Raw genomic sequence first — 12080 nt, forward strand, 5'->3', positions numbered from 1 at the left:
TTATAGCATCAATAGGAAACTAATAGAGGTACAGTAAGATCACATGCTTTGAGTTACTTTTGGTTCTAGAGATTAAAGGTTTACACTGAGCCGTATTCTTTCTCCCAGTCTTCATGGCCCAGAGTATTAGTTTGCAAGTTGACGGGTTGGACCCAGAGAACCTGAGTAGGCATAAAGAAAAAACTCAGTTATATGAGCAAAATTGACTGACTTACATATAGTATAGAAGGGGAAGAGTAAGTAATTTTAGACTGAAGAAACCTGACATACTTGATGAACACTACCTACAGGTTACTATCATCAGTGATATCATGTACTCTTATGTAATGAGGATGGCATGTTACCTCTGTGTCTTCCTCCCAAAAAAACTATAACCCCAGCCTAATCATGAGAAAAACAAGACAAACCCAGACTGAGGGACAGTCTGTAAAATACCTGATCAGAACTCAGAGCTGTCAAAAAGTCCTCAAAAACAAGGAGGGTCTGAGAAACAGTCATAGTCTAGAAGAGCCTAAGGTGACATAACCACTAAATGTAATGTGGTATCTTTTATGGGATTGTGGAACAGGAAAAGAACATTAGACAAAAACTAAAGGATTTTTTAAAGTTTGGACCTTAGTTAATAATAATGGATCAGTATTGGTTCATTAGTTATGATAAGAGTTCATACTAATGTACTATTTTAACAACTGAGTGCAGGGTGTATGGGAACTCTGCACTATCTTTGCAACTTTTCTGTAAATCAAAAAGTATTCCAATAATTAGTTTACTTAAAAAAACAGACCAATTCCCATAAAAAATTAACTGTCTCAGACTTAGGGCTTATTAACACCAACCCAAAATAACTAATGTAACTAACTCAAATGTGTGTGGTAGATGTGTATGTATATGAAATAATGGGTTTGTTTTCAGTGTATTTAAACTAGTGATTTTTAAATCCAATTATGTTAATAAACTTGGGCTTGTTTGGTACAGTTAAATGAATGCTACCATATTATTTTGGAAAGCAATTCTTATGTAAATATCCTGTAATTTATTTTTTATATATAGGATTTTTATATCATAAAGTTTCCAGAAAGTAAATAAGTCTGTCAATTCATAATTCAGGAATAAAATCATAGATGACCTTCATATCTCTTGGGGTAGAAGGCCTCTGAGGAAATTAACCTGTTTTCCTGGTACCATATGAACATATATTGAAACTATCATTGACCAATAGATTTTTTTCAGTGGAAATGTACATCATATCTCCTTCCAAAAAGCAAGCTATATTTTGTTTAAAAACAATTATAGATTCAACATCCTACCTGTCATTACATTATGTAGTAGTAATTAGTTCTAAAAAACATATTACCTAGAAGAATTACTAGAGCATTGTGTAAACTGTTCTAAAGTATGGATGGTGTTTGGGGATGAAAGCAAATATCTGAATAAAATATTAGGAATAAGAAGTTGTGTCTGCATGAGACTCTCCCCCTTCAATGTGAGAGTAAACATAGGTAATTGGAAGTGCTGCTGCCTTCTAAGAACTTTACTATGCTGTTTTTCTCCCCTTAGGTTTATGATGCTGCAGTCAGGTGGTTGAAATATGATGAACCTAACCGCCAGCCATTTATGGTTGACATCCTTGCTAAAGTCAGGTTTCCTCTTATATCAAAGAATTTCTTAAGTAAAACAGTACAAGCTGAACCACTTATTCAAGACAATCCTGAATGCCTTAAGATGGTGATAAGTAAGTTGCCTTAATATCCATTTATAACTTATCGTGTAGCCAGTTTCTCATGGGCTTAAAACCCTTCAGAATGGATCAGACTCGGTAGCCAGGGAGAAACACTCAAGACTTTGCCCTTCTGGATAATTAATCTATTGGGGTTCTCAACTGTCTATCTGGAGGGAACTTAGCGTCAGCCCTTATTTTAAAGGAACATGTGTGATAGAAGTTTAAAAATTACTTATGCTTTGTCTCCTTTTGTGTACAGTAACTTTCATTCACTTTGTTTTTTGCATTTCCTTTTTAAAATAATTTAGCCAAGTAGTTTACTGTGATCACATTTTCTTTCTTAAAGAAAAAGTTTTGTTTGTTGCGCGTGGAGCACATTTTTTGCCACATTTTTTTTTTCATTTACTTAATTTTTCTTGACTTTCAGGCTAAGTTCCAAACCCTCTGTAAAATGCCTCTTAATAAAATTGTCTGTACAATTAAACAATCTGTTGCTTTTATTTTTTGGAAACACATTTATAGAGCCTTCCTTCTGCCTATTCCAATATGGAGTGTTTGCCCTTTAGGCTTAAGGCACAGTTCTTGTCCTGGGACTTCCCTTCTCTGCCATACTGGGGTGTTCTTTCACTCCTTTCCTAAGTTAGATTCACTATCTTCCTCAACCCCAGGTCTTCACCTTTCTTAATTCTGTTTGATTGAACATATCCTTAAAAGGTTCCGGAGAAAGAATACATGATCAATAAATATTTGGAGATTTGACAAATCTCATGTCTTTATTTTATCATAAAATGTTGAAGGATAGTTAAACTGGTATAGAATTATGTTGAAAATCATAGGCATTCTCCATTATTTCCTAGCTTTCATTGTTGCTTTTGAGAAATCTGATGCCAGTTTATTTATTTATTCTTCCTTATAAGCATTTAAAATCTTTTTTTTTTAATCCCTGGTATTTTGAAAGTTCACAGTAATGTACCTTGGTGTGCATCTTTTTTTTTTTTTCCTTTTTTTAAGTTATATTGGGCATTCTCTATCTTTTCAGCCACAGATTTCTCAGTTCTTTATTATTGATATTGTGATTCTTTAGGCATTGAGTCTCTAATCTTAAGTCTCTCTTGTTATCTATCTTTGCCTCTTTGTTCTATCTTCTTGGAGATAGGCTTAATTTTTCCTTCAGCACTTTTTTTTTTTTGCTGCACCGTGTGGCATGCAGGATTGTAGTTCCCTGACAAGGGATAGAACCTGTGCCCCCTGCAGTGGAATTTCAGAGTCTTGACCACTGGACCACCAGGGAAGTCCCATTAAATACAGTTATTTTATATTCTATGTTTGATAATACCAATATCTGAAGTCTTTGAAGACCAAATCCTGCTGTTTTTTCATTGACTTATTCTTGGTGGCTTAATTCTTTGTGTTTTATAATTTTGGATTGTGAGCTTTTATATATATATATATATATATATATATATATATATATATTTTTTTTTTTTTTTTTTAGTTATTTATTTGGCTGCTTCGGGTCTTCCTTGCGGCGTGCAGGATCTTTAGTTGCAGCATGTGGGATCTAGTTCCCTGACCAGGGATCAAACCCGGGCCCCCTGCATTGGGAGTGCAAAGTCTTAGCCACTACACCACCAGGGAAGTCCCATGAGCTTATATTTGATCGATCTTAATCTCCAGAAATATTGGGAGGTGTGGTTTGTATTCCTCCAGGTTTTCCCTGTTTTCCTTAAGGGGAGAATAGTGTTTGCTTTTGCCAAGTGCCCTGGGCCACAACAATCCAGGACTACTTTGAATTTTTCTCGGCTTATGGGTTTCTAGACTTGTAGACAGGTAAATTCAAACCTCAAACCTGTATGAGCTGTCATTATAAATTCTCAAAAGAGGGAGGGAGACTTTACCTCTGCCTGGAGGTGAAATTGAAATAGGCAGATTACTGTTTTTCCTTTTTGCCATTAGACAGTTTTCTTAGCTTATCTTCATTAAAAGTATAACCAATACAAGTGATCCAGTTTTAAATAGAGCTCTCAGTTCCAACACTTGTGCAAATCCAAGACCTAATCTTATTTCCCTCATACAGCCAATAATATCAATTTCTAGGTTTCCAGTATTACTGAAAGCTCTCAGAGTAGCTCCACGGTCTCTTAACGCTCACTATTCTGGTGTTTAGTTCACTCTCCATTTTTGGCCCTCTGATCTTAGCTATGCACTTAAAATAATGTTTTATTCTTTCCAGCATTATAGTAATTTTGTAGCAGAAAGTTATTTCTGAAAGTCTCAACAGTCATACTGCTGTAAGTGGAAGTTCAGCTTGTTCTTTAAACAGGCCTGAAATGTGGAGTGTATGACTGTGATATGCTGAGATAAGTATGCTCCTGCTAACTCTACCAGGCTCTTGAGTTCCCATTCATCTTAAACCAAAAACCACATGGATAGTATCCACACATGGGATAGCAGTATAGGTTTCAATTAATATGTAATGAGCAAGAAAGCCTCTCCTAGAAGGTATTTAGAAACCTACTTTGAAACCTTAAGTTGTTTTTGACATTCATTTGCACATTTCATTTAAGGTATAGCTGGTTTCAGACACAAAATTAAGGAAGGAAATAAAAGAGAAATGAGAACTTTCATTCCTGCCTAAGATACCCTTCTCAGGAGTGGCAATAAATTTGAGTGCCCTGATTATTAAATAGTATCACTTGACCGTTAATTTGGAAGTAAAGTAAAATTTCTGTCAAACTTATCACATAGCTACTACTTAATATTGTTGTGGTTTTAGGTAAGTTGACCCAATACTGTCCCCTAGTTTGGAAAAGTATTACAATATATCCATACAATGGAATGGTCTATATTTACTAAAAATATTTTAGATGAATATCTAATAATAGAAAAATTTTTCATGAGTGGCAAAAGCATAAGACAGTGCATGGTATAATATGTTTTGGTTACAGTTATGGTGTCAAGGGAAAAAAGAAGAAGGTATGAATCAAGGATATATCCTTGTGAATATCTACATTTAAGGGGTGGTAGACAAAGAACCAGGAAAGGAGAGTTCACCAAGCTACTTGAACCACAGGCTGGTATCTCTTTTTTTTTTTTAACATCTTTATCGGAGTATAATTGCTTTACAATGGTGTGTTAGTTTCTGCTTTATAACAAAGTGAATCAGCTATACATATACATATATCTCCATATCCCCTCCCTCTTGCATCTCCCTCCCACCCTCCCTATCCCACCCTTCTAGGTGGTCACAAAGCACTGAGCTGATCTCCCTGTGCTATGCAGCTGATTCGCACTAGCTATCTATTTTACAATTGGTAGTGTATATAAGTCCATGCCATTCTCACTTCGTCCCAGCTTACCCTTCCCAGGCTGGTATCTTGATAACCGAGATGTAGGGAGTTTTAAGAAGTACAGCATAGGTTGCCACTAGTTTCTTGAAGTACAGGGATGTGAAAGAAAATCAGGACCAAGAAGATGCCTTTAGATTAGGACTTTCATCTTTTGGATTTCACAAGTTAATATCAGATTTTTTGTTATGCCTCTATTTGCAAACTGTTATATTTCTGGTTTCATTGGGTAGAGAGCTGCACCTGTTTCTTCATACATGGTGTAAGCTGTTGAAGATAAATTAGCCAGTCTCAGTGACGTATTTAGTTCTTATGTGGATTCTGAATTGATTTAGAAACAGGATACCAGGATTATTCAAGAAATCCAAACAAGTGTGGGAATTAGGCTCTTGAGCAGGAATCTTTGTTTTTTGTTACATTTTTTTCTTTTCCTTTTTTGTTTTGTCTTGTTCTAATAAAGAACTGTGAGTTCTAAAATTCCTTGACTAGGCACGAGCAGCTGAGACTCCTCCAGGCTTTGGAGCCTGGGTAGAGCTCAGTGGAGGAAAGAAGGCCTCCCTTCTTCAGATCATCAGTTACCTTCCTACCATCTGATTTAGGGGCTGCCTTTTGAGAGACGAAGAAAAACAAAAGATGATAGGAATATAGAATAAAACTAAACTGAAAGAATTTACAACTAAAAGAAAACAAGTCATAAGAACAAAATGAAGAACACAGTCAAAACCATAACAAAAGGGCTTCCCTGGTGGTGCAGTGGTTAAGAATTCGCCTGCCAATGCAGGGGGCATGGGTTTGAGCCCTGGTCTGGGAAGATCCCACATGCTGCAGAGCAACTAAGCCCGTGCACCACAACTACTGAGCTTGCGCTCTAGAGCCTGCGTGCCACAACTACTGAGCCCACGTGCCACAACTACTGAAGCCTGCGCACCTAGAGCCTGTGCTCCACAGCAATGAGAAGCCCACGCACCACAACGAAGAGTAGCCCCCACTCGCCACTACTAGAGAAAGCCTGCACACAGCAACAAAGACCCAACGCAGCCAAAAATAATTAAATTTATATATATTTTTTAAAAACATAAAGGGTCAGACTAAGTTCTTATTCAAAATTTGCAAATGACAGTACCTGACTCAGAGGAATAACTCCCAAAGGAGTAAGCCTAAGGAGCAAGGCGTTTCTCAGGGAAAGGTGCCAGAGAGTTTGTCCCCAGCCCTGTCCTGGGAGAGAAACAGCCCATCAGTGAAGGAGCCACAGTTTGTGCTTCCTCCAGGGTTGACATGGTTAGCCACAGTCAGCCACTTTTACCCAGTGGCCTGTTGCCTGGAACAGTTCCCTCCTGTTTCTCTCCTTCCCTGCTGCCTATCTTCTCTTGTTGGGACTACTGTGTTCATAGATTCCACAGTACACCTCTTCCCTGTGTGGAGCCCTCACTAGAGCAGCAGCTCTCAAACCCCACAAGATCTGTTCAGGTGTAGTGTTCAATAATTTGGATTTCTAACACATTTCCAAGTGATGCTGCTTTGTCAGGGAGTTATACCTTAAGAACTAGTCTTAGACCTAGAGTGGGAGAGGAGGGAATGAGGAAAAGTGGTTTTTATAATTGTAAAGGATTGTAAAAAGCAAACGAAGAATATATGATAGAAACCATATGTGGCCTACAGTGCCTAAAATATTTGCTATCTGGACCTTTACAGAGAAAGTTTGCTGACCCTGACCTAGAGCAGGCTGCTGAGTGTTCCAGCTGTTCTAACGCACAGCGCTTCTACTCATAGTCTGAAATGGAAGGAGATGCTAGAAATATTGATACTGATTTTCATTCATTCACAACCTGTTTTCCAAACGTGTCTTCTCTATCTCTCTTATAAAGGCCCAACACAGCCTCATGAACAGAAGTGTTTTCTGCATGTATTGAGAATTGCTTACATTATTTTATTTTTGGATCAGTAATACTGCACATCATCTACAATTCAAAAAAGTATAAAAGGGTATATGGTGAAAAGTAAGTCTCCCTGGAGGTAACCATTATTATCTTGTATATCCTTCCAAAGGTAGTCTTGAGTTTGTGCATATACAGTAATTTACTGACATATACGTGTATCAATTATGTATAAAAAAATATATGAATAAAGATATAAATTTTTAAAACAAATGGTATCACACTCTGTGTACTCTTTTATGTCTTGCTTTTTTTATTTCTTTTTTTCTTTTGGCTGCGCCACATGGCTTGTAGGATCTTAGTTCCCCAATCAGGGATTGAACCTGGGCCCTTGGCAGTGGAAGCCCTGAGTCCTAACCACTGGACCACCAGGAAATTTCCCATCTTGCTTTTTTTCATTTCACATTATTTATTGGAAATCATCCCATGTGTACATGTTACCCTTCCTCGTGTTTCTCAACAGCCACATACAGTATTCCATTATGCGGATATACCATAATTTTTAACCACTTGCCTGACAGTGACCTTTAGGTTGCTAAAATCCTAAAGGGGGAATTACTGGCTAAAGGGTGTGTGCATTTGTAATTTTCACAGATCATCCTGTATTGCCTTCCAGATAATTTGTACTCATCCACATCCCCACCAACAGTGTAGGAGCGTGCTGCTTCCTTTATCATACCGTGTTCCAGATAGTTTGATCTTGTACAATCTGATGAGTGAGAAAGTATGATTTTAATTTGTATTTCTCTAACTAGAGCAGTTGAGCACCTCTTCATATGTTTGAGAGTTATTTGTAATTGGTTCTTTTTCTGTGAACTTTGTTCAGATTATTTAATTTTCTGTTAGTTGATCGTCTTAATATTATTAAGAATATCTTTAGGTCTTTTATATGATTTATAATTCTTTCCTAGTTTGTCATTGTCTTTTGATTTTGTTTTTTCTTTTTTCCATGAAGTAGTTTAACTTAAAATTGTATGTAGTTCTGAATATTTTTTTCATAGTTTCTGTGTTATTTGTCTTTTCTTAGGCTTCCTCATTCTGGGCCTATTTTTTTTTTTAACTAACCGATTTTTCCTATAGTTCATTTTTTACATTTTAAGATATTCTATTGATTTGGAATTTGCTTTAGAGTAAAATATGAGGTAGCGGTACAAATATTTTCTCCATATCATTGTCTAACATCATTTATTGAACAATCTACCTTTCCCACACTGATTTGAAATGACATCTTAAAAGTCTTTAACTGTTGAGTGTCCCCTGACTTGACAAAATTAAGAAATTGCTTAAAGGAAAAGGGTCATGTTAGATCACAATAGTTCTGAACCCTCGCTGCATTTTAGAATTGTCTAAGCAGTAAGTACTTCTCACAGTTTTATGTGCATCTGATTTACCTTAGGATTTTGTTAAATGTGCGGATTCTGATTCAGTAGGTCTGGGTTTCAGTATTTCTAACAAGCTCCCAGGTGCTGAAGCTGCTGATCTTTTAACCACATTTAAGTGGCGATACCAGTGCCTCAGCCCTACCACCAGAGATTTGGATTTAACTGGCCTGTGGTAGGGCCCAGGTACAGTTTCTGAGATTTTCTAGGTGATTCTAATGTACAGTGAAGATTGAGAACAGCTGGGTTGGGAGATCTGAATTTCAATAATTAGTATTACGGCAGCTGTTGCTTGAAAAGCCAGATAATTCCCTGGTATTTAGTAAGTGGGTGGGACAATCTTAGCATTAATGGTGATTGCTGAGAATAATAAATTGATTAGGACTCAGATTATTATACATTTCTCCTGCCTCTTCTCCCTCACTCTTTCCTTAAATGCTATAGAGGAATGATTAAAAAAAAAAATTCCAGAAATAAAAACACTATTTTGTTTGGGTATTTCCTTTTCAAAGTATTAAAGTGCCTGAAGTTCTTGAAGAGTTGCCATGTATTTTTCTACAGGTGGAATGAGGTATCATCTCCTGTCTCCAGAGGATCGAGAAGAACTGGTAGAAGGCACAAGGCCCAGAAGAAAGAAACATGACTACCGCATAGCACTATTTGGAGGCTCTCAACCACAGTCTTGTAGATATTTTAACCCAAAGGTAACTCATTTTTATTCTTGTCTTTGTTTTTAAAAGCACTGAGCACATAGACACGCACCTACCACCAGTGGTAATAACTCATATAGGAGATGTTATAGTTTATGGTGTTCTTTCATAGACCTTACAAGATACATAGTTATCACCTTCATTTTACAAATAAGGAAACTGAGGCTTAGTCAGATTTCAAATGTTTCCATGATTGCTCTGGAGTGCTACATAGTAACCATTATCAAAGAAAACGGGAAACAGTTCTGTCTTTTGTTAGGAGCTCCTTGCATTCATTACAGCTCCTTGCTTTCCTTATGTGTGATTTTCATCGAAAATCTGCTTCTAGAGCTATGTGGGTTGTTTTTTTCCCCTTAGTAATGATGTTTGACTACAAAATAATACACAGTCATTCTAGAAAATGTGGAAAATCTAGACCATGAAGAAAAAAAGATAAAATTACCTTTAATCGAGTCATCTAAAAAAATGTAAATTTATTTTATTTATTTTTGGCTGCGTTGGGTCTTCGTTGCTGCACACGGGCTTTCTCTAGTTGGAGCGAGCGGGGGCTACTCTTCGTTGCAGTGCGCGGGCTTCTCATGGCAGTGGCTTCTCTTGTTGCAGAGCACGGGCTGTAGGCACGCAGGCTCAGTAGTCATGGCACGTGGGTTCAGTAGTTATAGCTTGTGGGCTCTAGAGCTCAGGCTCAGTAGTTGTGGCGCATGGACTTAGTTGCTCCACATCATGTGGGATCTTCCCAGACCAGGACTCAAACCCGTGTCCCTTGCATTAGTAGGCGGATTATTAACCACTGCGTCACCAGGGAAGCCCCAACCATCTAGAACTTATTACCAGTTTTAATGTGTTTTCCATTATGTGTTATGCCAGTTGGGCAGCAGAGCCTGAGTCATAGGTCTACGAACACAATTTTTAAAAATAGATCATGAGAAAATGCGCTCCTATTTCTACCCCTTATTTCTTAGGACTGTGTTTTTTGGCTGTGGGGGAGATAATACCATATTTTGCTGTTACTACATGTATTGCCCGAGCAGAGCAGATACCATAATCCTAAAAGATAGCACCCTTACCTTGCAAGGTGATACCCATAACTGATATTGAATGTCAGCACTTAATGGTCTCTTTCAACATCTCATAGGACCATTTTTTGTTGATGATAAGATAACCTGGTCAGTCCAGAGCATCCTTTTTATGTCAGGATACTTCTGATACTTCTTTCTCTGAGAAGTGGGTCCTTGGAGGCTTTCTGTGTAATACTGTAGTGGTGATATACAAGGCATTCATAAAAACACATATGATGGTGTTGTCAAGAGTGTAAAAGACAGCAAAGGCCAATCCAAATCCAGAATAAGTACCAGTTCCAATGAGGACAGAGCTTTGTCCCTTCAGCAATGGAAGGGTTCCAGTGTAGTTAGCTTGGTATTAGGTAACTAACTGGTTCCCTCAAGGTGTGATAACAAATCAAGTTCTTAGAATCAGTCAATATTGCCAACAAAGTGGGTGCTAGCCAGTAGTGGATAGCCACATTGGCCTCAGGTAGGGAAAGTCCATTAGTTTCTGTAGCCATTGACTTACGCAGTTACTGCATGCGTATCTACCACTGCCACTGGAGTCACTCATAAGCCCATTGAGCAAGCATCGGATTGGGGAGGAAAGATATAGATGCAGTCCTGTCCACATGATTGTTAAGAGACTTTGCTGCAGTTGTGGGCACTCTGGTAAGAATTCATGTGGGACCCAAATTTGTTTCCTTTCTGGAGTGCGTTCTACATTATCCTTCCTCAGATCTCCTTGTCAGCAGTCTTTCCTGCTTGCTTATTTTAAGTCTGTATCCATTTGGGAAAACCATTAGTCACCATACGAGAATGGATAAAAACTGACCTGAGGCTTTCTCTACTGAGAGGTATAATGGACAATAAAAGGAACTGCTTGAAAATGTGCCATATCAGGATATGTCTCTTCTGTATTATGCTTCAGTAGCATTCCTGAAGGGAGTATAATGCTTAAGCAGTCCACTTTTGGCTAGTGCTGTCACAAATGAACCAAGCTCAGGTCTCTCAGTTTTGTCAGCTGATCTGTAGGGACCACCTCCATGAAGGCATAACCCTGGGTGAGGGAGAAGGCCTACTGAGTAAGGGTTGTGATTATCCCATTTGAGTATTCTCTGCCTTTGGGACCTCCATATGCCCAGTTTTATGTTTAAATACTAGATCATGGGTTGAAAGCATGCTCTTTGTGATTTGGTAGATCAGGTAAAACTGTTCAAAATGGGTTAATGATGTGGTCACCTGGTGTCCCTTGGTGTCAGACAGTTGCTGTCTGTCAGACCCTAGCAGCCAGCCAGGAGCTGTTTACTGAAAAAATGGTACCTGTTTAAAGTAGGTTGGCCTTGCTCCAGAATCCCACAGGTGTGCTCTCTGGTCATATTGAGACATGCCTGAAGTTATATGCAGCATCCCAGTCAGCCTCCCAATGCCCTAGGGTCACAGGGTAGCCTGAGCATCTGAGCTGTATGATTATAGCCTGTCCCACTTAGAAAGCTTACCCAGTAAAACTATAAATGTAGGACACCCAAACACAGAATATGTGTCATCTGTAAAATGTTAGAAGATGGTTGGGGCAGCAAGCTGTCCTTCCTTTCCAAGGGGCTGTGCCAACATGCTGTAGACCAGGACTAGGCAAACTTTTTCTATAAAAGACCAAAGAATATTTTTAGCTTTTTAGGCTACACATTCTCTGCCATAACTGCTCAACTCTGATGCTGTAGCAGGAAAGCAGCCATAGATAATAATACATAAACAAGTGGGCATGGCTGTATTCCAATCAGATTTTTTTTTTTTTTTTTTTTTTTTTTTTTTGCGATACGCGGGCCTCTCACTGCTGTGGCCTCTCCCGTTGCGGAGCACAGGCTCCGGACACACAGGCTCAGCGGCCATGGCTCATGGGCCCAGCCGCTCCGTGGCATGTGGGATCTTCCCGGACCGGGGCATGAA

General features: G+C 38.5%; 1 protein-coding gene across 2 annotated transcripts in view; it reads left to right on the forward strand.

Moving 5' to 3' along the window:
• The window catches only part of KLHL7 (kelch like family member 7), a 57939-nt gene that overhangs the window by 24730 nt on the left and 21129 nt on the right, over nucleotides 1-12080 (forward strand). For both annotated transcript variants that reach the window (XM_059074158.2, XM_059074157.2), the window contains 2 exons: nucleotides 1558-1732; nucleotides 8942-9084. In XM_059074158.2, coding sequence (XP_058930141.1) covers nucleotides 1558-1732; nucleotides 8942-9084 — 318 coding nt within the window. The remainder of the gene's footprint in view (nucleotides 1-1557; nucleotides 1733-8941; nucleotides 9085-12080) is intronic.

Source organism: Kogia breviceps, chromosome 9 (assembly GCF_026419965.1).
Source record: "Kogia breviceps isolate mKogBre1 chromosome 9, mKogBre1 haplotype 1, whole genome shotgun sequence".
In the NCBI taxonomy this organism is placed as follows: Eukaryota; Metazoa; Chordata; class Mammalia; order Artiodactyla; family Physeteridae; genus Kogia; species Kogia breviceps.